The sequence below is a fragment of the Zosterops lateralis genome, assembly GCF_965231275.1.
Source record: "Zosterops lateralis genome assembly, chromosome: 13".
Lineage (NCBI taxonomy): Eukaryota > Metazoa > Chordata > Aves > Passeriformes > Zosteropidae > Zosterops > Zosterops lateralis.
The window spans coordinates 756,626-781,262 of NC_139773.1; the positions used below are offsets into that span (position 1 = coordinate 756,626).

Here is a 24,637-nt window from a genome sequence, read left to right on the forward strand (position 1 = left end):
TTCAACCTCCTTAACAAGAAGAGCCACAGTATGCAGCTTGAAGTTATTTAAAATACTAAAAACCTTTTTAGGTATTCCATTTATTAACGGGTTGTTGCAATCATTTCTAAACTAATGAACTTATAAAGTGATTGGCACAAATTGAGATGAAAGTCCATGAATGAAAAAATTTTATATAAAAGCTACAATAAAGTACAAAAACATGTCATCCACTTCTGAAGCGTAAGAAATGCTGCCACAGTCATGATGGTGGTTTTGTTATTGAAAGACTAATGGGAACTGTTCTTTCTTTAGCAGGAGATGAATCTGGGTCTGTGTACTTACACAATTTCATTGCCTTACCAGAATCGACTCTCTTTTGGTTGTAGTACTAGTCCTTAGGCCTGTGCACCCCTCGGGGAGGAGCAAAGGGTGTGTTCCACGGATTAAGCACTTTCAGAAGTGCAGAAGCATGTTTTTATGTTGTTTTTTTTTTTTTTCGTTGACTATCGAACTTGTGCTCTTTTCTCTATCAGGCGCCCGCTGGTCCTTGTGCGTTTGCTTCTAGATCCATTTTTTAGCTCGAAAGAAACGATGGGAGATGTTTGGCATCGCTCCCAGTGCGTGTTCCCCGGTGCGGTGGGCGAGCGCCGGGGCTGCGCTGCTGTCCGGGCACGGCGGGGCTGGGGGCGGCACCGGCCTCCGCCCTGCGGCGCATGCTTCGGTTTGGGTTCCATTTCTTCTGGCAGAGTTCCTTGGCAATGTACAGTAATTTGTAAACTTGCATCAAGTTTATGAATAAAAAGCATTTTACGAAGCGCTGTGTCCGTGCTGGGGCCCGGGGTGCGAGGGGAAAGGGGGAGTTGAGGGTGGAGCGGATCCTCCCTGCCGCTAGGCGGCGCTACTGTGGTATTTGTGTCCGTGCGCAGTTACCGGAAGTTGCCTCAGGCACCGCGACGCGCGGGTGTGACGCAGGGCACCGGGGCCGGAGAGGTGGCGGGGCCATGGAATCTGCGGCCAAGGGCGCCTACGTCCTGGCCAACCTGGCCGAAGTGGTGGAGCGCGTCCTCGGCTTCCTGCCCACCAAGGCGCTGCTGCGCGCCGCCTGGTAAGGGCCGGGGCCTTGGGGTCCGCGGCGGCCGGCTCCGGTTTGCGGGGGTGGTGCCGCCGACACGTCGGTGTTGTGTTGCGTTGTGTTGCAGCGTGTGCCGGCTATGGAGGGAGTGTGCCCGGCGGACGCTGCGGACGCGGCAACGAATCGCGTGGGTGTCGGCACTGGAGCCGGGCCCCGCCGAGAACCACGCGCTGGTGCGCGCGCTGGCCCGCGAGCTCGAGGTGAGGGGCGCGAGCTCAGCGCCTTCGTTTAAACGCTGAACGCGCTTCCTCCAACCCCCAGCAAAAGGGACGTGTTCGGAGGCCTGGGTGGCTTTGGGAGTTCAAGTGTTGCGTATTAATACACCGATCAAAACGCCGAAGATTTGCAGTTCAGGGCACATCTGTTCATCCCGGCAATCTTGTTAAGAGGTAAACCCTCACAGGCTGGGCGATACTGAGTAAACACTACAGGACTTCTCTGTCTGGCAATATTTTCTAGTGTTAATCTGGTGCTGGGTCTTCACTACACGAAGATCCATGTCAGGGTATTTAAAAGTAGACATGCCTCAGCAGATCAGTGTTAAACCAACTGGGACAAGGGCCGGAAGCGCCTCTACACTGTTTCCCAGGAACAGCAGAAGCCGACAGCCCTCAACACAAAGAGTTTATATAGTGCTAAAAGAAGGAGCAGGGTCATGGGCGCAGTCTGCAGAGTTGTTCTTGCTTGTGTGAGGTTTAGGTCAGCTTCCTCCTTGTGCTACCAATTCACTAGCTAAATCTGGGCGCTTCTGAGCCTAACGAGGGATTGTTTGTCGGCTGACAGGAGTCTGGTGAGGGGGGAGAGGACCAGTGTGGGCTGGTGGTGGAGCAGGAGCAGTTTCTCCTCGGTTTTTGCCTCCACTTTCCCTCTACTCGGTCCCGCCTCCTGTACTCCTCCGCCTGTGTCTTTGCAGAAGGTGCACGTGCTGCCGCAGACCGTGCTCTACATCGCTGATGCGGAGACGTTCAGCGGGCACGAGGAATGTCACGAGCAAAAGAAAGGTAAAGCCTGGACCTAATTCATTCCCACTTCAGGATACACTGGGATGGAAGTTGAGTATAGTCAGCTGAAAGGGAATCTGTGAGTTTCCGATTCAACAAAAAGGAAATGTTTTGCAGAAACCATGACCACGTAGTATTGTATTTGTGGTACAAAGCAGCTCACGGATAATGATAATGTGTTAATGCGTACAGACAGCTTCCTTTCCCTTCTGTGGAGGACACTGAGTGTGTTTACCTGTCAGTAGCCCTGTGCTTGCAGGGAGCAGCACAGACCAGCGTGCTGTTACCAGGGCGGCCACTGATGGGCAGCATTGGCTAAACAGGACAGGGTTGGCTGTGGGATTTGCTCAGAACACTCTTTTACTGCTGTCTGATGGTTTTTTATTGGTCTCTTCTTATTTTAACAGCCAGAAAAAGAAACAGTAAAGAAACAGCACTGGCACTTGAAAAGTTGTTGCCAAAGCGATGTCAGGTTCTTGGACTGGTCACCCCAGGGATTGTAGGTAGGAGTAAAATGTGTGGGTTTTTGAGAGGTCAGCTTGAAGGTGTCATCTCCCAACTTGTTTGGCACAGGCATTGCAGTGTCACTGCTAAGTGACATCAAGCTTATGTCATGCATTGCAATTATAATTAAAAGGGTTGATTTAATTGGCCAGGCAGCTTTCCCTGGCGCCTTGATGAACTTATTGGATGTTGCTTGGATTTATGTACACATTTTAGGCTTATTGTGGCTAACTGTACAGGGCATCCTGGTATATATCTGTTTGTAATGGTTTAGCAGGAGGCATGTGCAGTAACTAGAAAATTCACAGCCTCCTGTGGCAGGCTTTTTCTCATTATTCACTTTTATCATTAGAAAGTTGTTTTTTATAGTTTCTGACCTTAAATTCATTTCCCACGTCATAACTAAGGTATTTGATTGTTTTCATTACCATATTTTAACATTGCACTCCCATTTTTTTCTGTCAGTTTGCTTTATACTGTCATCACATGCTTATAGGACACCTTAAAAACTTGAGTATGTCTGTGTGTCTGCAGAAGTTGGCAGGAAGGCTTGTATTGCACAAGTCTTTTTTTCCTAATGTTTTTTTATTTGGTGTGCCTGGGAGGATATGTGTAAATATGTCCATATTCCTGTGTCAAAACTGACTTCAGCGTGATTGATAGCCAGCAGGACCTACATGTTTCATCTTGCCAAACCGTTAACAAAAAAATCAGACCAGTTTTCAATTAGATAAGTTGTTATGGAAATAGATTGTCATGCTTTATATCACCTGAGCTGCTCGACCTCATTCTGCCCATGTTAGAGTGCAAATGAAAGTATTAGAATCTCTGAACACAAGATGCTTGTTTTTTCTCTGTAGTTACCCCGATGGGCTCAAGCAGCAATCAGCCTCAAGAAATTGAAGAGGGCGAAGCTGGGTTTGCTCTGTTGTTTCCCAAAATCGATGGGGTGAAAATTCATACCTTCCATTTTTCTAAAGATGTGAAAAACAGGGTCTTTGATGAAAGTAAATTTGCTGAAGCAGGTATGTCATTTTTCTCTCCTTTACATGGGCTTTTGTGAGGTGCTTCTCTCTGAGGTGTCAGTCTGGAGTTCTGCGTAGAACCAGCAGCTTCTGTACTGGCTCCAAGAGCTTCTGTGGGGCTCCAGCTGGTGACTGTGCATCTCTGTTCCTCCCAGTCTCTGGAGTACTAAGCATACGTTATCCTGAGTACTGATTTCCAGTTGCCTCAGTTACGTTTCAAGCAGAGCTGTTCAGAGAGAGGTGTGATGTATTACTCGAGGAGAAACTAGGATGGTTGGACTTCAGAGTTCAGGAGTTAAAATTAAGGGGATCAGTGTTGGCTTTTGTTTCTAGGTCTGAAGAATAACCCAGATCTCCGTGTTGTTCTTCTGTTTGGCTACAACTCCTGGAAGACTGGAGCTACTAGATTTCTTCATCAAATAGTCAATCCATTGAATGAGAAAAGTATCATCCTGGCTGGGGGACAAGTGGAGAGCTTTACATCACTGACCTCTGAGAAGTAGGTATTGTTTTCAAGGTAAAAGGTGAAAAAGATTTAAAAGGAGAGAAACACTGCAGATCCATAGCCTTCTAGTTAAATTGAAAATCCCTTTTACCAGTAATAAAATAACAATATCATAAAGGGAAAAATGTCCCAACTGCTACACTGTGATGTAGCCAGAAAAGCTGGAATCTTTGTATGTCTGTGTTACAATTTGGATTCTGGAAAACCAGCTAGGAGAAACCCAATTAAAAAGAGATTTCCAGCTTCAGATACCTTTGTGTGTTTATTGCAGGCAGCATTTCATCTGTGGCAGGTAAATGAGTGCCCGTTGTGGTGGAGCCCAGGATGTGAACACGTGTTTGCGTCTCTGCCTCAGTTTGGCTCACAGCACAGAGCGGTGGCTGTGCACATGACAGGGCTGTGCCTCAGGAGCTCACCTGATCCACCATGCCTGCTGAAGGACATGGCACTCCATCCTGGGGACCACAGTGCAGCCGTATCCATAGGCTCCTCTTGTGCCATTGGGGGGCTGGAGTCCATACTAATATCAATGTTTTTCTTGCATCTGATTTTGCCATTGCCCCAGATAAGAGAGCTGACCTTAAATAAAGTCACTGCAGATAAAGGTTAAGTAGGTAACTACTTAACCCTGTGTGTCCTGGCCAACCGATTTAAAGCAACGTGAATCCAAAACCTTTACTGTCTGCTGCTCTGCTTTGATGTATAAATCCTCAGTGCCTTTGCTTGTCTTAAGTTTAATTGATGGTTTAGTTGGAATTGCAGAGCTGTAACATACACAAACCGCTGAATTTGGCATGAGTGAAATGAGTTTATGCTTAATACCTAATAATGGATGTGGAAGGTTTTCCTTGTGAAAGATTGCTACACAAAAACATTGCTAAAATATCAAGTCTTTGGTTTGCTTTTTAACTCTGGATGGTATCAGAATCACTGCAATGCTGGCTGCTTTGAACCTGCGTCTGCCGCAGCAGCAGTTTAGTCAGGTGAGAAGTGGTCCCCCCACAACGTTCTCTAAATCTGTGCCTGTTGCTTTTCAGTCACCATGCCCAGCCCGGTGACGCCTGCGGTGTGGTCGGGTTGGCTTTCAGCGGTGCCCAGATCCAGAGTGCCACTGTCCTGTTAGACCAGGATGTGACTGATGAGAGGACAGCAGAAGCGGCCATGCAGCGCCTCAAAGCAGCAAACATCCCCGAGCACAACACCATTGGCTTCATGTTCGCCTGTGTTGGCAGAGGATATCGGCATTACAAAACCAAAAGGAATATGGAAGCAGATGCATTTAGGAAGTTTTTTCCAAATGTACCCCTCTTTGGCTTTTTTGGACATGGGGAAATAGGATGTGATCGAATAGTTACTGGGAATTTCGTATTAAGAGAATGTAATGACATAAAGGATGACCTGCTTCATGGTTATACTACTGTTATGACTCTTATTCACCTTGGTTCAACTAAAGCAAACCAAGCATAAGTAAGGTTTAATGCTTCAGTGAGCTGTTTGTTTCATTTCAGAGAGCTGAGAAGTCTGGAAGAGTGGACATCCTGCAGTCAAAGCCCCTTCCAAAATGTAAACATCATTTTGGTAATACTATCGAGTCTTTTAGTTGCAATAGAGTTTACTGTAATATCTGTGAGAAAGCCTTGCATTTTGTGTAATCCCCTGTGCACATCAGAATTGCAGGAAATTATATTTGATGGAATTTTGCAATTGAAGAAAGCCTCTTTCTTCCAAAATGAAAATGGTTTCTACAAATCATAGAATATGCTGAATTGGAAGGGACCCATCAGGATCATTGAGTCCAACTCTTGGCCCTGAACAGGACACCCTAAGAATCCCACCGAGTGTTCAAACTCTTCTTGAGCTCAGGCAGGGCTTGGTGCTCTGACCACTTCCCTGGGGAGCCTGTTCCAGTGCCCAGCCATGCTGGGTGAAAAACTTTTTCCTGATATCCAACCTAAACCTCCCTGACTAAGCTTCATGCTCTTTCCTCAAGTTCTGTCACTGGTCATGAGAGTGAAGAGATGTTGAAGACCACAATGAGGTCTCCCCTCAGTCTCCTCCAGGCTGAGCCAACCAAGTGTCCTCAGCCACTCCTCATAATGCTTCCCCTCCAGATCTTTCACTTCCTCATGGCATTCCTCTGGACCCCCTCTAAACTTGATGTCTTTTTTATCCTGAGGTGCCCAGAACTGCCCCCATGACTGGAAAATGCCCCAGTGCAGAGTGGGGAACAGGACAGTTCCCTCCCTGGCCTGGCTGGCAGTTCTGGGCCTGATGCTCCCCAGGACATGATTGGCCCTCCTGGGTGCCAGGGCACAGCTGGTTCATAGCAAACTTCCATCAACCCCAGCCCCTTCCCACAGCTGCTCCCCAGTCCAGACACACAGCCAGGGCTGCCCCGTCCCAGGGGCAGGATCCAGCACTTGCCATTGTTACATTTCATATGGTTGGTGATTGCCCATCTCTCCTTGTCAAGGTCTCTCCAGGGTCTCTGTCCTTGAGGGAATTGACAGCTCCTCCCAGTTTAGTGTCAATGGCAAACCTAAACCCAAATGTAGAAAAAGCCAGTACTTTGATGTGCTCTATTTATGTATGTAAAGTACTCTAGGAAAACTACTGATGCATTAAGTCTACCATTTCCTGGATTTTATTTCTAGAGAGATGCTGAACATTCCCAGAGTCCTGTTTACAAAACTGAACAGTTTTACTTGATAAAATCAATGAAAATCTTTAGAGAAAAGTAACAAAATATTTGTTAAATAAAGATAGAAGTATGTCAAAGTACCTTGCCTTCTATTCTTGAAGAAAAAGCTCTGATTTAAAGATGTTGTCCAGCTAAGAGTTCAGCTGGGCTCACCACCTTGAACTGCATTTCAGTTGCTTAGCTTAGAATATAGTGGTTGCCTCTTCTCCTGTAGCGTGATTACAATCTTTTAAATCTAGAGTGCTTAGAAATAAGTCTAAGTTTCTTTAGGAAGTTTTTTGCTCTTAAATTTGGTATTGTGGGACATACAAGACCTGGCTATATTATATTTATATAGAGACTTAAAGTAAGACTTGTGCTTCTGCATGTTTTTCCTATGCTTTTACATCAGTCACCTGTTTTGATTGCTGCAGCTGGCATGCAGTATCAAGTGAGTAAATTCAGCATGACCTCAGTTTAGCTAATAATGTATTTGCTGCTTTTTAAATTCTTTCCTCCGTTTTATTTTCACTTAGTAATGACAAAAGTAGAATGACAAGAAAATAAGATTAATTTTGCACCATACAAAGCACCAGATTTCTAAATGCAAAATCAGGCAGCTAGCCCATTTTCAGTGTAGTAAAAAGCAAATACTTCACCTCTATGTTCTACAACAAAGTAACATCTTTTGCTTTAAATAAATGTACCAAGGAAGACTTCAGTTTGCAACTTTATGTCCATGTGTAGTTAAAACTTTTCCTGAACTTGGCCTAACAAGCCTTAGTAGGGGTGTGTCTGTCCTGAGCATTAACTGTTGGTGGCAGTATGAGCTGAGCATAGGCAGCACTTCCCATGGCTGTATTGATGATAGGGTTTTTCTAATGAGAAGATAGGATGAGCTGTGAACTCTCAGTGGCCCTTTGTGGATGGGAGATTAGTAAGTGTCAGTGTGACTTGGATAACCTTCAGTTATTTCATTTAGAGAGAAAAGTATCTAGAAATGGAGTATGCTTGAATTTTCAGAGAAGCTCCTTGGTGGGAGGTGACTGTGTTACTTTAGCATAACCAGAATATCACATTTGGCCCTTTGTGTCTGCATAACCTTCATATTTAACAGGACAGAAAGGAGATGTTTCATTTCTGTAACGCAGATAGGATTCCTGGTGCTGTCAGCCATGCTGACCAGCCTAGGAAGGTTATCTGGTTCCTGTGTTAGAACAGTTGAAGAGTGATCAACCATGTGTTCTCAGTAACACTGCAGACTTGGCCAGAAGGTCAGAGAAGCTGATGGTGAGCTCAGGCAATGGCACAGCTAAACCAGAATCTGGTGGATCTCTAAAATCTGTTTAATCTTAATACAGCAGTTGTATGTTCTGCACACAAACACAGGTAACACAGTTGTTTGAATCTAATTATCACCTGCAGTTTTTCCTGTTGCTAAGCCCATTTCTCAGCCAGACACAAGCTCCAGGAGAAGCTGTTTCAGCAGGACTCCAGATTAGCCTTGAGGGGGTTCTGAACTGCAGGTTCCAAGGTGTGCAGCAAGGCAAACCAAGCTCACTTCTGCTGCTGGTGTGCATTAGTCCTGTGCTCCTGGTTTAGATCAAAGAAATACAAGTTTAAGCATTGTAGGGCCTTTTAATTGATTATTTCATGCCTACGAGCACTTCAGGACAGTGTGGGATATTATTCTAAAGAAAACAGAGCTACAGTGAGAATTTGGAAACTCAAAGGAAATGCCTAAGAGAGGTTTGGATTATTTGGAAGTGATATCACCTGGATACTTATATTAGAATTATCAGAGAAATAGCTAAATAGATTTTTTTTTTCCCAAGTGCTTTGATAATTTAGGAGAAAAAAAAAATTCCCAAATCATTGGGATTTGTGCTTCTAAATGCTTTAAAATACAATGTATAAATTGTTGTCATTACATTTCACAGATATATCTTCCCTGAGATTAGCAGGTAGCACAAAATTCTGAAAATAAATGTTTCAGAGATTCACATCACTGAGTCCGTGGCAGGTCACGTCACCTTCTCATGATAAATTTTTACAGCTATGAGAGTTAGAAACAGCTTTTGTTGAAATAAACTCAACTGAGTTGTCAGTATGGCAGTGGTGACGGCAAACAATAATCCTCTCAAAAGAGGGAACTCTCCTAGAATCTTCAGAACTGGTGAAAATGTCTGAATGGTTGTCAATGGCAGCAAATTCTGTGATGGAGAATGTACAATATAGATTCAAGTGACCCAGCCGTCTTAAACAACCACCAGTGGAAGCTCACCCAGATTTTACAGCCCATTGTTTGCCTGCACAAAAGTTTTAGATGAAATATCATTACATGCACTGAGAGGATAATTTGAAAAGTCTCTTTTAATGTGCACTGTAAAAAGTTCAAATGCTACAGAAACTGACATAGAGGTGCATTAAAATTGGTTGTAACTTTAATTTGGGGGACAAAACCAGCAGTATCTTCTTGTAATTCAGGTTCTGCACCTGTATATTCTGTTCACATGCCCTTACCTAGCTGTAGAAATGGTTCCTGCTGAAAGGCTTAGTGGAGTATCAGTGTCTGAGCAGCAGCCTGACTATTGGTAATTCACAGGGTTTGTATTGCCTGCTCTGCTGTCATGAAATGGATCTCTTGCCTTATATACAGATCATGTTGAACAGGATACAGTAGCCAAGAGAGCAAGAACGGACTTGGATAAGCATAAGCAGATAACTTACACAGAATAATGACCATTTCTGCTGTGAGAAGTTCTATCTTGCATTTCTTCTTGGCTTTCCATTTTCGAATAACTGAGTTACACAATCAGAGCCTCTCTACAGCTCTTCAAAAATTCAGGGCCAGAAGGCAAACGTTTTCTTTTAGTGCAGTAAATTTTGAAGGAGTTGCACAACATTTGCAGGAGCTCAGGACTTATGAACTATAGAACCAATATGATTTCAGCAGAAGCCATTTATTGTTTACATTAAGGTAGAGTTATAGATTCTAAGGCTGCTTGTTCACATGTTTGTCGTTATTTCATTGGTTCCTCCATCTTGTCCATGCGTCCTGCACGAACCCTCCAGGAAACACAACTGGTTCCAGGTTATTGCTCTGTGGGTCTCCTTTATCAAGCTCTTGCATTCCTCATATTCTATTTCTCAGGCTCTTATTTTCTTATTTCAGCCTTGTTTTTCTCAGCAACCTTGATGAATTCCTAAGGGTTCTGATAACAATAACTGCAGGTGCTTTGGCTGGGGCACATTCTGGACAAATACATTGCAACAAACATGCAAGTTATCTTTAAAATGGGGAGTGCTATCAAATGGACTTCTGTTGGTTTTTCTGCTTAATATTTAACATTATAAATCAAAAGACTATGCAGCGGAGAAATCCTCATTTTCTTTGAAAAGCCATTTGACTTTCTTCCTTAACTGTAACTTTAACTGTACTTTGCTACAGTGTTTGTTTGGGCTGCTAATGAAAATTCTATACTGAGTAACATAAGCAACTTCTTACAGGTCTATAAAGAGATTTCTTGCTAATGGCTGTCAGTTCTGCAAGTGATCAAAAGGGTTTTGCAGTACATTATGAAGAGACTTTTACTACAAGGTTCTAGCAGGATGACATGATCCCCTGGTATAAAAGAATTTTTGCCGTAATACTCTAATAGATTATTGTGTAATCATAGTAGTGGAGTTTCTTAGGAAATTAGTCTTTTCCAGTTTCTTCCCTACATATCTTTCAGCTGGTGGAGAGGTAATTTCAAAGACATAAGATCCTCTCTTTCATGAGAAGGGGAGTCAAGCAGACAGGAGAGAGCCCTTATTACTAACCCTTTCATAAACATCATAATAATTTTTCATACTCCAGTGACTCCAGCCACAAGATCTGATTCAATGGAACTGGAGTTTCCTTAACTTAATTGCTCACAGGACTACTTCATTAATTTTGTAAGCAATCATTGCTAAAGAGTGTTGCACTATTTTATTAAATTATATATAATGTTGGCTACTCTGTACTTTCTGTGGCATTTGACCACCTTAAAATGAATTTGTAGCCTGATGTCATTTTGATTTGAACATCATAGTCACAAAGTTTGTGAACTGAAATAATTTTACAGTCTGAAATATTCTCAGATGCAATGGGTTTGACGCAGTTTGAAGTGATAATAGCATTACCTTCACACATAAGTGTTTCATAAATCAGCCTGTTCACATTTTAACATGGGGTCAGTTTATTCAGCCCTGCTTTTTGTACAGATTGTTTCCCAAATAATGCAAACAAGCTCAGTAACAATGAGTAATTATTCCATGTCTGTTTAGAAAGCTGAGGGGATTCCAAGAGCTTATACAGAATCACTTCAGCCTGTTTATTTCTTATATTTTCTATTAGTATCTCCTTCCTGAATTGCTACTTAAGATGACCACAAGGCTTTTCTTTCTTCAGTGCAGACAGTATACCAAACTGTAAATCTGACTGTCTCACGATCAATAACACAACAAAGTGATCTACCAGCTGTCATCTCTGATTAATCTTCACTGAGGCTGTGCAAAGTACTTCAGGTAACACTGATTCTGATGTAGCTGTCAGTACTGCTACATTATCTCCTGAACTCTGTACAACACTGCCCTGTCCCTATGTGATGAAAAATAACTTTTATCCTTCCTAGTCTTTAAAACAGTATTATCACCTTCCTTTAGTGTATCTGCTAAAGATTTGAAGTCCAGAAAATAACATGTAAGATTGGTTAATTTGGGGAGAAAGTTATCTTCTAGTGCTTTACATAACAGTCCCTGGATCAGGTCCTCTATCTGATTTGGTGCCCTCAGATTCTCCTTTCACATTCTGAGACTAACTTAGACTCTGACTTCTGTGACAGGAGTTTTCAGAAGTAATGAATTATTCTGCTTTGTGTTCTAGTAGCCATTGTAATGTGATTTCTCTTTGATTTCTCACCTTATGCACTCTACCCACAGGCCTTTTCTTCCCTGTCCCACTGTGCTTTTGTCTACATTGATACAAAGTACACAGTGCTTTTTCTGACACTAGAGCATGTAGTAGACATCCTAGAAATAGGAGCTTATTCAACATTTCCTCCGTGCCTATGTTTTTATACATCTTCAGATTGTTTCTTTTGGAGATAAGAAATCTCTGTTCTGAATTTTCTCTCCTTTCAATTCATGAATTTTCTCAGCTAATCTTCACTTCAAAGCAGCCTTATAAATCCCACATAATGACATGCTTGGTAATGTGCCATTATGTTGTGAAGACAAAAAAAAAAAAAAAAAAAAAAAAAAAAAAAAGACGTGGACCATTGACAGGTGGCCTCTCTTTGAGTAAGAGAATCCTTAAGGGATTAAGTGTAAGGGATAAGTGTGGTATATATCAATATAATCAACAGATGCTTATGTGAATAAAAGAAATAAATCTTTGGAGAGGGCAACATTTTTTTCAGCCAAGACACCTGTTTGGATTATACTTTGTGTCAGAAATAGACCTGATGAACAAAATTCCTGATTTCTGCTGTCTGAAATATCAACTGGAACATTCAAGGTAAGGTTTGAATTTCCCTCAGTAGTGAGATTTTCAGAAGAAAGCCAGACAAAATTAAAAACCATCAAGGAAGATGTCTTGCTTAGTATTAGGAGTACTAAAGTCTGCCTAAAAAACTTTTTAAACCATTATCAATCTCTTTTCTTAATATTTCCCTTTAATTTGAATTAAAGTCATGTGCCAGGAAGCTAGGCAATAAACTACCAATGGTATCTTGTGCTGATGTTGTGTTACAATTTTTAAAAAACAAACGTAAGTATTAGGTGGGAGAAGGGTAGGGGTTTTTCCCCTGCATCTGGTAAGGGAATCTGAAACAAGCCAAATTCTGGACATGTATCACAAGTATCAATTTTGAAACTATTGAATCAAGACAGGCTTCAGCTTCTCTGGGGAAATTCTGTGAAAAATGAAAAACCCCTATCAAAAATTCATAGTATCACCTCACACTAAAATCCTGTGATAGCTCATATTCTCTGTGAATTTAAAAAAAAACTATTTTATTTATTGCCCATGTAGTAAACCCCAAACTTATCTCATGCATCTACCTATGCATTATTGAAAACCATAAATAATCTCACAGAATTCAAACATAAATGATAGTGATTTCTGTGTAATTGATACAGCTTTAAAAGTACATAGAAACTCCAATAAATGCAACTGTTTTAAGTCTTAGATGTAGTCTTCTCCCACATGTCAGTCTCCTGTTTCAGTCAACTTTCTTCTCTCATCTTGCTTACCATGTCACCCTCTACAACTTAGATTCTTAAGGTTGCTCTGCATGTTGTTTCCCCACCATTCTTCCACTCTAATGCTTTAGGCTGTTGTTATTTCTGAAAAATAAACAAAATTTTAATTAACAAAAATTTCCTCCCCGATTTCCCTTTTGGAGTCCAGTCATTTAATTTTAAACTGTACTCACTGTTGCAGCCATTGCTGCTTGTAGTTTCAACTAGGTTGGCACCACACTCTGAAGAAGTTGTCCTTGGAATGGAAACTTTTCTGACCATAAAAACGAAAAGGAGACAACAGAGAGAGAGAGAGAGAAATACAGAGTGAAAAAAGTTATCAGGGAAGAGACAAATTAATGGAATGATTTTCAAAATGACTGAAAAAAGTGTCATGGATCTTCTCCAGTTACTTTCTAATACTCACTGGTTTTGAGATGTATGTGAGGGAGAAGAATAGATCAGTGGGCAGTACAGCAGTTGGAACTACATGGCTTCTCTCCTGAAGGTAATGTTCCTGTTTGTCTGACTTCTTAGGTCTTTGTTTAAACAATTAGTGAATAGCACCAAATTATTTATCAATTCTCTTAGTGTTTGGAAATGATGTGAAATTTTCCACACTTTGTTGAGGAGAAGCAAATCTTGTAAATGAAGCTGATCATTTGCTGTCTAGTTCCCTTTCTTTTAATAGTAATCAGACATGTGCTCTCTTGAGAACAGTCATGAGCTATTCTCTGTTCTGTCCAGTTTGTGTCCTGTGGTGATGTAATTCCTCCACAAAGTCTGTTGTCTTGGACAGCTTAAATGGCTTTATTCCTAGACCCTGTTGTTTTGGCTGGCTGAGTTCCTGTTCATCAATTTGACACTTACCTTTCAGGTAAATTGTCATTTCAGCATACACTTAGGATGAAATATAGAAATTAATTGCAGATTTATTTTGGTTTTCCCTAGGGTTTGCTCTATTCTTCTGAGCTATATGTGTGGCATTTAGGTTTCCCTATTCCTTTTAGAAAAAAGCTGGCTCATGTGGCATCTCTTCTCATCAGCTACCTGTCTTACTTTTCTTCCAGTAACCCTGGTACAATATGTTTCTGGAGGAAGGAAGACCAGATGGACCTGGTCTGATAGGTGAACTGCTGGAAGCAGAATATCCCATTTGTTCCTCAGTAGCAGTGTAATAGCAGGGAATTTTGCACACTTCCCTGTTTTGGCCATGTCAGAAGGACAGGCTTTATCAGCACCATTTGTTGGAGAGGGTGGGGGTTGTTTGAAGATGGAGAGCAGCTAGATCTGCATTTGCCCTGCTTTCATGCACTCTGCAGACTGGAAAAAATAAATCATCAGTTGATAAAAATGTGATGACTCAGCTAAATGTAAAAGGAGAATTATTTCCCACTGTTCTTCCAGAGCTTTCACGTGCAGCCCTACTCTTTTATAGATTACTTTCACTGTTAGTTATGATTTAGTTTCATAAGCAGAGCAATTAAACCTCCACCTTTGTATGTTGAATGGATTTGTTTCTAGGCAGCATGAAATGCCCTTGCATATGCCTGGTCCTCAAATCTGCCCCAAACAGCCTGAGAGAAAGAAAACTTGGAAAGGGAGGTATGATGATACAGACACTAAAAAAGAGCACTGAGTTCTATATTCCAAACAATTTGATGTATAATGAAGTTCCTCATCCTGAACTTCAATTAGTATCTCCTCTTCTGCACCCCTCCAGATTACGTTACTGTTTATACTAAAACCCCGCTGTAGAAGCATCCGTGGACGGCAGGGACAAGGACCTCTGCAGACCTGAGATATTCTAGAAGCACGTGGTTTTATTGCAAGGGTCGTGGGTAAAGAGGGCTTTGCCTTCAGCCACCAGCCTCAGCTGAAGCGAGGCCCCAAAGAGAGAGGGAGAGAGAGAGAAGGTATGAGGTAAGGGAGATGGCAGGGGTAAGGGAGGTAAGAGGACAGGGGTCAGAGCGGTAAGAGAGCAAGGACCTTATTACAATACATAATATCTCCTTTTGTGTTGAATATTCTAATTTACAGTGACCAACTGGCGCAGGATACAAACTTTGCATGCAGCCTATGAGAACTACTGTATTACCAAATCATCCTGTATTCTAAACTCTAAAGACTACTTTCCTTATCTACTTTTTCTCTGATGCCTTGGCAGGGTGGAGAGAGGCTACATTCTTGGGTCCTTTTGTTTTCTGTCTTTCAACCCATCTCCAGCTAATCGCCGTCTTCCTGCCTGCCATGATCACATCTCAAAGCTCAGCTTTCATTTCTATTTCACTCACAGGTTTTACATCTCCAGTATTTCTTACTAGGCAATCATATTCGCAAGCCCTTCCTGTCCCATCTTTCCCAACACCCCACTAGAACCCTCTGCTGAAAGAGCCGTGGAAATGCCCACTTACGCAGTACCAGGGAAAAGGCTTTCTGCTCTCTGATTGTGGATCGAATGTCTTTGTTAATAAAGTGGAATAGTGGAAACTTCAGCACAGTATGTCTCTTAACATTTGAAACTTAATATATCCTGTTAGGAGGCCAAGTCAAAGATGATGCAAACTCAGCTAACTCTTATAAGCCCTAGTTCTACCCTCTTCTTAGATATAGGTGATAGATGAAGTTTGAGAAGAAAGTCTGGATTAATGACAGCTCTTACTCTTAGTCTTAATGAGCCCTCATTCACTAATCTGAAAAGGGGAGTGGATTAAAGTATCCATTGAGATTCCTCATGTGTTGGTTGCTTCAGCCAAGAGAGATGACTTACAGATGTAAAGTGTTTCATTTATATGTGAGTTGTCTAGTAGGTGATCATCCTACATCAGCCTCTGAAGTGTAAAGGTAAGACAAGACTATTTTAGCCAGTTAGTTTCTTTTATCTGTACTAAAGAAGTTGATAGTGGTTTTATGAGATATCCCAAGTTAGTCTGGTGTGTAAGAGAGGGTTCCAGGGCAACTAGGTTATAACTGAGTTGTTGCCCTTTTTATTTTGCTGATAAAGAGGCACTACTACTTGTTCTGCCAGTTAAGTAAAGCTTGAATAAAGAGAGGTTGATGTTCTAATGAAAGAATTTTCACAGACCTGTCATTGCTGTCACTCTAAGCTTCTGCACTTGGACTATAAAACTCAATAGATTGTCTCCAGCTTTTCCCTAATTTTACTGTATGTGAAAGGAAAGGGATCTTTTACACCATTACTCTCTGAAGACTTTTTTTTCTTTTCTCAGAGACAGTTTTACTTCTAAAGAAATACCATCTGTATCTCTGAGACTTGAATGAATTTTTCTTAGGATAGTTTAAGCTGTATTTTGTTCTAGTAAGTTTATAGTGATTTGCAAATGTTTTTTAGCAAACAACTGCTGTGGCACTCCATGGCTAAGCAAGATTAATTGAATTAAAATTGCTAATGCGGGGGGTATCCTTCACAACAAGGGGGTTTTTTATACCGTTTTATCAAATGCTCTCTATCTCTTCTAAATACATTCAGCTGTGGGAGAAGCTGGCATTCAGTGGGTTTCCATGACAGCAGCTGAGGTAAAACTAGACCAGCTATTCCAAAGGTCGCTCATTGAAAGGCACAGAACAGAAAGGTTGATTTGGCAATGTGACCATGGGAGCACAAAAAACAGAATTGCGAGAACCTTTGGTTATCATAACCAAGGAGAAATGCAGTATAGGAGGAAAGAGAAGAGGCTGCAGGTCTGGGATGGTAAAGAATTACAGGGGCTATAAGTTGCCTTATAGAGGCATAGAGATGCATAAACACATAGTAATGGTATATGGCAAATGAGTTCTTACAAAAAGTGCTGTTCTCTACAAATAAAGAGGGGATATAGAAAGTTGATTTGCATTTCAGGTGAAGATGATACATTTGTTTGGGTTTGATATGAATATAGTAAGTAATTATGTACAGCATCAAATAGTTGCCTCAATCCTGTTTATGTGTTTTCATTCCAAGTCCTAATATGTTTAAAATGCTACTAAAACCCACCCTGCAGCACTCTCTGTCTAGCACTGACATTTGCCTTCTACTTAAACATGGATCATCCTGGACAAATTAGTTAGCTCTCTGGGTTGTCCTAAAATGTAGTAAACATCTGATATACTTCAGAATACTTCCAGAATACCTGGAAGTATTCCTCTATTTCATTATTTCCTTAGTTTTCCTTTTTAGACCAGGAGTGGTAGAAGAATTAGGAGATAATGACACCAGCTGCTTTGGTTGCCAATTCAGTAGGACCAGTTTCTGATCCCTAAGCACGTTGTTAATTTACTTCTACTTCTCAGTCTTTGGACAACATAAGGTGGACTAATGTTTTAAAATGTTAGAACTAACTCTAGGTAGACTGTAAAATCTCAGATAGGGGTGTACTATGTGTATTTTTTACAAAGCAACTGTAAGTAAGAGCTTAGAAATGACACTGAGACAACTTCAAGCCAGGAAGTAAATATTACAAGCAACAAGTTGAGACATCCACATTCATTATGCTGAATAACCATACAACCTTATGGATAATTCATTACATACTTTTATATTCAAATAATTAGTACATGATTACCAGAAGAAATTTCTACTTGATTGAATAGCTTCAGCCTTATGAATCACTTTTACCTGCAAAGGAAGTAGAATGCTCCAATTACAAGAACTCCTAGAAGAAGAAGGGAAGCCAAGAAAGCTGCAAACAGGTCACCTTTTGTTTGGGATTTGATGCTGGGCAGCAAAACTTCCTCACAACGAGCTCCTGTGTAATTCTCAATACACCTGGGAAACCAAGTTGTATTTGGATTAGATGGTAGCTTGTCATCTACAACAAAAAGCACAAGGACTTTTTCTGGGTAGAGAACTTGTTATGACAGAATTCAAAGATTATATTTGCTTCACAGCAAGTCTTCTTACAGAATTTCCTCTCACCTTGTATTTCTGGAACAAAGGGAATTAGGCATGTCGGGCATCGAGTTTACATTCTGATCCATACTGCTTTTACATATTAGGTTTAATATACTCATCACTGACAGATTCAATTAAGCCTACTTTAGTGTTAACTGTGTCATCCCACTGGTTTTCACACAGTAGTCATGTTTTCTTTTCCCTGTTTCAGGTAACTTTCTGGCTTCCTTTGTTGAAGATAGTACTGTCAGCTAAAGAGATCGAGGAAATGGGAATTCATTGAGACACAGTACAGCTTGAACTGCAAAAGTAGTTTATGCAATGTGATAATTCATGCCAGAACATGTTACATGCTTGGTGAATAACCCCCCTCTTGGAGAGACCTAGGTAGAAGTCTTCCCTACTATGTTTATTTTATGTGTTGAGCTTCTGAAAACTTCTTCTGAAGAAAGGATGAAGACAAATATGGTATTTTATAATGGTTAAATGGTATGATATTTTATTAAAAATAAATAAAATAATAGCTGAGTAATTCATCTTTAGTCAAAAAATAGGTAGGTTGAAGCTAAACTAATCCTCATTTGTTATGTATTTTGCACTTATTCTGCTAAGTTTTCTTAAGGAATTGATTTCATTACAGAAAATGGAAAGCACTTCTTTCAATATCTACATTCTGAGTGTATTTTTTATATATGTCAATTTGCTTCTCTCTATTTGTAGTACTAAAGATCTTGCTCCTTCTTGCTATTTCTGGCACTGAAGTCATAATTATCTGTGACATAAGCAATTTCAGGCTCCAGCTGAGAAAAATGGGCTAAACTGCAACATACTTCAAGTTCTCAACTGCCAATGGCAGCTGCAAGGTATAATTTCAGATAAGGGATAAGAAGGTGGAGAGGGGAAGAACTGCCAAAAAAGAAGAATGTTTAGCATATCTAACTAAGACCAAAGGATCCCTGTGAGTTTTCTGACATGATGCCTGATGTGACTCCCACTACACTTTCTGTAGGTTATGGACTAGTATTTCAGTACTGCTGCCCTAAACCACTGCACAAACAGTTACTACCCATTTATTTTAGTTCTTTGTCTTTGGAGATATAATGGAAGATTTAGACACTAAAAAAAGACATCTAATTGTCATCACATATTAAAGCTATACAACTGATCAAACAGACACCATTTACTAAGGACAATCTGAGGCTTTTCAAAGTCATGATGTTTCACTGCTGGAAGAAGCAAGGGTAGGCAGACTGCTCTGATTGCTTGAGATAACGTTCCAGATATTTATTCTAAGTGTAGTGGCTTTTCAGTGGCCTATTTCTGAAATGCTGTAGAATACTTTAAGAACAGAAGTGTAGTTTGAGTGGGGCATTGTTCTCTAGCAAGTGGGAAAGAAATGCTTTGGAAAGCTGAATAGAGTAATGGAAAGAAAATGGAATAAGAAATTCATAGGAGTATTCTTGAATAGAAATGAAAACTGGAGAATAATGCAAGGCTAAAATGATACAGGAAGAAAAAAAATAGGTTTTGGCATCAAATTAGGCTCATGGAAAAGTTCTAAAGAATGAGTGTAAAGGGAGTAAGTCAGTAGCCTAAAGAGCAGAATGAAGCAGGAGGAAGACAAGACAGTTGTAGCTGCAGAGAGCTGCATAGAGGATCGGGTAAAGGGTGAGAGTTACTGAACTGTTGTGATACAAGACAGTGAATTGGTGTGAAGAGTTTATGGAAGCTGTATTCATGTTCTGCAAAGACTGTAGGAAAAGAATTGGGAATGTGTTGACAGTGCAGCAAAATGGTCACTGAGATCATAGCACTTCCTACAAAACAGAAAACAGAACCAGATGCTTAAGGTAGTCCAATTCTTTAAGAGGGAAAAGAGCTTGATGGCCTAAGATGGTAAGGGGAAAACTATAGAATATGAATCCAAGGTTATAACAAAGAGAAAAAAAACCTATACAAAAGAAGCACATGCCTAACTTAAAATATCCTGGATGCCCAACCTATTAATTCTGCATGGTTGTAATAATAATAATTAAAAAAAAAAGTTGTAGAAACATGACTAGCTAGTTTGATAGTACCTGTTTAACTGTGAGCAATGGATTAGGGATTACAAAACTACCCATCCACTTTCTCTAGGCTGGCCTGTTGACACACTTGCTTAAAGTGATCTCTGGGTTACATTTAAATAATAAAATTATAGCTAATGCAACCAAGCTGTGGGGCAATTCTGAAAATCCAGATGTTCAAATATTGATTTGAACAAGCTTTTATGAAGTCACCTTTCCTGATGTACAAATAGTTAAAGGCTTATGTTAAAGACAGAAGCAACTGATGTTTTACCACAACCAGGAAAGGTTTCTTCTGTACGTCCACTGCTAAAATAGGTGAGAAACTAAGCAGACTTCAGTAATTAGCAGTGGAATTCTCTCTGCTTATCCTGTTGCACAAGCAGAGCTCCAATCATTTCAGTGGAGTTACATATACAGTGACTGCAAGCAAGACAGAAACATAGCCTCTAACAAGCAAGTGGGCTGAGAACATAACTCAGAATGATGGTGTCTCTATAGCATCTCCTAGAGTCGGTCTTACTGTACACAGCCCTAAAAGCCCGAAGCAACTCAGTTTATCTTGTTTATAATGGATGCCTAAAAGTAGAGCACAAGTTAAGAGCAGCTGTTGGCATGGCAGGCACTGGTGCACCTGCACTTGAATGAGTTGGGACAAAAACTAGAGAACCTTGGTGCAGGCTGTAGTAAGGAGGAGTTGCACTCACTGGGTTTGTGTTCACAAGCCAGGTATTGCTGTTGCACATCACCTGCTTGCTGTTAACCTGCTGTTGCTGCATGTGCCCAGTGCTGCCTTTAAATGGCCCAACTATGCCGCATTCCAGAGTTGATTTTTAAAACGCAAAAAAGGTCTTTCTCCCTCTAAGAAAATGGAATTTTTAATTCAGAGTTGAAAGACAGCAACCTTCAATGTTTGAGGAGAATCTGTGACTAAAACCTCCCATTTTCAGCTGGCATTGAGATTTCTGCTGTCCTAGGTGGCTGCACACATCCTCACATCTCTTATCAGGTGAGATGAGCCAGCCTTAAATGTTGTATACAAATGTCCTGTAGGAGCTCCAGACAAAACACCAGCACATGGAAAGAAATCTATAGAATCTTTCAGCAGAGGGCACAATCAGCATCAATGCAAGGTGGACAAAAATAAGCTGCATTGGATAAGATGTCGGGAGATGACCAGCAGGTCTGCAATTACATTGATCCTTTACAATCTGATTAGTACCTAAAACATAACGGCCTTGCAGTAATACTGGTGTTACTGCTGTCTCCTTTCAGATGCTCTATGTTGGACAGTGCAAATGACCCTATGGCACTGGGATTCAGTAAGAAGGTAAAGTCGCTTTCTTTGCCAGACTCTAAAGTGGGCATAATAAGGAAGTATCTGACAGACTGTAAAAGTAGGAAGTAGAATTTGAGTCAAATATGCACACAGATTCTCACTGTTTCGCATTACACTATCAGGGTGTTGACTTTAGTTTTCACTTAGTCTTCCTTTAGTCAAGAAAATCTTGAATAGATCTTGGTATAAAAACGACCTGCATGTAAATACAGAGCTCTGAGCAGAAAAATATGAGAAATTATCTGCTTGTCAATGCAATTCAGATGACACGCCTAATAACTTCAAAATCAACATAATCTTCAGTCTGTTGCAGACTCCTAGAAATTGTCCTAATTCATACAGTCTAAGAACTTCTAGGAAGTATGAAAAAGAATTTAGAGCCAAAGTGAATAAGCAATGGCAAATTGGAACCTAGGCAGCTTTTAAAAAAGTTATGCCATTAGAGAAGTTTCAAAACTGTTACTCTATACATGGAGAGGAAATTAATATTCTCCTACTGGAGAGAAGTTGAAAGAATGGGTTATTCTTCCCTAAAAGAATGGCTTGTTCTCCCCTCCTTTAGCTATGTTTATATGGCAAGTTTTCTGTATCTGGCAGTTATATTAATTTGGATTGCTAATAGTTTTCAAACACATAGGATAGTGTTGCGTTTAATATTTTATGTCCCATTAAAAACAAATCTTAATTATTGACTCTTCAGCTATACTATTGGTATGTATTCTAACTTTTGTTACTACTTTTTAAGTCAAAAGCAGAATTGAAAAATACTAATTGGACAGTTTGTTTTCAGAAGAGCCTGAGGTACATTAAAGTGTATTTCTGGAGGCAGAGAAAGAAGAAAAGCCCAGATAAGTGGGAACCCCTTCCCTGGCAACTTGCAGGGTGCATATTCTGAAGGCTGAGAGCACAGCAAGTGTATGACTTGTGGGGATGTCTGAAATGGGGAATGAACGGCCCATCACAGAGAGCCAGGCAAAGAGGGAGTATACAGAAAGTGGTAGAAGGAATTTGCATGGGATTTACTGGATTACCAGTAAAGAATAGGAAAGGTGGAGGAGAGATTCTATTAGGATGGAAGCAAAGGAAAAGAAAATGGAAGACATGTCCTTGAAACATACACAGGAATTTAAGGGAGATTTCCAACATCCACCTGTGTCTCTCACAGTACTTAGCCCTCCACAGAGTAGGATCCTTGTCCCAAAATGAGAGCATTAATTTAATTTCTGTGTGTACTGCCCTCTGAAGCAGGCTCTGTATGTCTTGTCTTATACCATCTGTATTTTGCTTGAAAGAATGCTTTCAAGAATCTGTCAAATGTCAGGAAAAAAATGGGAGCACTAGAGCTTCCCCTCAGAATCCAAAATCTTCACTCAATTCTGCAGTACATTAATTAATGATTATGGGACAGCTGTGCATCAGGTGCTGAGGCAAACAGCTTTCAGCCTTGTGTTTTATGATACACCTGAGGCAGCTGCTTTTCCATCCTTCTCTGTCCTGCTACCTATTTATTTAGTTCATTTGAGTGTTCCTGGGTTTGAAGCTCATCTGGTTTATAGTGACAGGTGTGCCTTTTGCTGCTGAGAACATTAACTCATTGTTAGGAAAGCAGTGAGAAAAGATGGCAGCTGAGCAACCTCATGTTTTAACACACATCAGCTGTATTTAAAATCTGCTACTGTTGCACATGGAGGGGGGGGGTCAATGTTCTGTAGATATTATATCTCTGCCTTGTGTGTATCCATTTCTGAATGATAAAAATAACTGAAATTCCAAAGGTAAACAGCAGCTCTTCATTTTCAGCATGCTACAAAACACATATCTCTAAAGAATGATGCCTTTTTCTTAGTTGCATGGTGAAATTACTTCCAATGATGTTGCATAGGATAATCTGGACTAACTCCGCTGAGCACAACACATTTGGGTAACTAAGTACCATGTCAAGGCAAATGTGTTTAAAGGTATTTTTACAGTTTGCTAGTCTGTTCTTTCTCCATCTCCTCCTTTTAATTAACAATCATTCAGCCCTTGATTCTAAAAGTAATTTGAGTTTTCTTTCAGTGGGAGATGATAATTTGAGACCACTAGGGAGCTTTGGGTGGGATTTGGCAGAAACCTTCATCAAAGAAACTGCCCAACTCTGTGATGATGCTAGTCGTGAAGTTCCAAAGCACCAAATATTTTCTGAATTCTGCTGAATAGGGATGCATTTTTTTTCTGTTGTTTCTATTCACATCACTGCTGATTACTAAGATATCTGTGTGTAAACAAAACCTTTCTCATCTATAATTAGCCTTCTCTGACTGATTAAGGAACATGCTTAGAATGAGGATGTGCTTAAATAGAATGCTGCTATTTGAACCCATCTAACTTCATAATCAACCACTAGATACAGAAAAAAATAGTTGGTAATTTAAATGCAATAAGATTGCCTGAGTATAACAAAAATGCTCTTAAGATGTTACTTTTCTGCTTCAGCAGATTATAAAATCCTGTAATATCTGAATTGAAAATTATTTCATTTCAAGCTGTTAAAGTGGAAATTATCTATGCTGACTAGTTTGTGCTCCTGAAGAATGAATTTTTCTGAGTATTTGTTACTTCATATTTATAGTTATTGCATTGAATACATCTTCCTACACAGTCCAGTAGTTGAAAGGGTGCTTTGAAATTGTGTAACTGCTGCTCTTTAGTTTAATTATTAATTATTAATTTTTCATTTATGTACAATAATACAGGATTCCTTCTAGAAAAAAAGTAATATATTTCAAAATGTTTTACTTTTTGTTTGTGTAGTATTCATTTTATATTGCATAAGCTTGCAAGGTTTAGCAGACAGAATAAATCATCATACAGCACTTTAGAGCTTCAATCTCACTTCTGGATCTGATTCATTGTGACACTGAACAATGACAGTGATATGCTGTGTATCTTTTTCAATGAGCATTTACCATAAAATTGCCTCTTTTCTCCCTGTCTAACTAAATGAATTTATGTGCTTAAGTACTTTGATTGATTGTCCCAAACAAAAGAAAGTAATATTTTAATTAGAAATCTGGGAAAAGATGTTGTTTCCTTTTCAACTGTTTTATCCAATTATCATTAGTTATAGCTCAAGACAGAAGTGGGAACAGAAGTTGCCACAGAGGAAAAAATGTAATATCCTTAAGTGTATGTAGTATTTGTCTGAATGCCTATTTTTTTTTTGTTAAGCAAACCCATTAAATCAACCAAAATTTATTTTG

General features: G+C 40.3%; 2 protein-coding genes across 10 annotated transcripts in view; one reads left to right on the top strand and one right to left on the bottom strand.

The window, feature by feature from the left end:
* The first annotated feature begins 959 nt into the window (after positions 1-959).
* Positions 960-5,627, top strand: FBXO22 (F-box protein 22). 2 transcript variants are annotated; one of them, XM_083871122.1, is made up of 7 exons: positions 960-1,087; positions 1,182-1,314; positions 2,028-2,115; positions 2,523-2,618; positions 3,480-3,644; positions 3,978-4,143; positions 5,187-5,627. In XM_083871122.1, the coding sequence occupies exons 1-7, from the start codon at positions 984-986 to the stop codon at positions 5,614-5,616; spliced, it is 1,182 nt and encodes a 393-aa protein (XP_083727248.1). In that variant the 5' UTR covers positions 960-983; the 3' UTR covers positions 5,617-5,627. The 2 variants fall into 2 exon arrangements, with proteins under 2 accessions (XP_083727248.1, XP_083727249.1); XM_083871123.1 differs by lacking the exon at positions 2,523-2,618.
* Positions 5,628-6,770: 1,143 nt separating this feature from the next.
* NRG4 (neuregulin 4) overlaps positions 6,771-24,637 on the bottom strand; it is a 52,556-nt gene continuing 34,689 nt past the window's right edge. For 3 of the 8 annotated variants that reach the window (XM_083871125.1, XM_083871126.1, XM_083871127.1), the window contains 3 exons: positions 17,715-17,864; positions 13,294-13,373; positions 8,432-13,204 (listed from right to left, as the gene is read on the bottom strand). In XM_083871125.1, the coding sequence (XP_083727251.1) occupies positions 13,188-13,204; positions 13,294-13,373; positions 17,715-17,864 (247 nt within the window). In that variant the 3' untranslated portion in view covers positions 8,432-13,187. The other 5 variants (XR_014591089.1, XR_014591090.1, XR_014591092.1 and 2 more) reach the window with 5 other exon arrangements.

Coding starts and splice junctions, on each gene's coding strand:
- FBXO22 (XM_083871122.1), top strand. CDS start 984: ATGGAATCTGCGGCCAAGGGCGCCTACGTCCTGGCCAACCTGGCCGAA. Junction 1,088..1,181: donor GCGCTGCTGCGCGCCGCCTG/GTAAGGGCCGGG, acceptor GTTGTGTTGCAG/CGTGTGCCGGCTATGGAGGG. Junction 3,645..3,977: donor AAGTAAATTTGCTGAAGCAG/GTATGTCATTTT, acceptor TTTTGTTTCTAG/GTCTGAAGAATAACCCAGAT.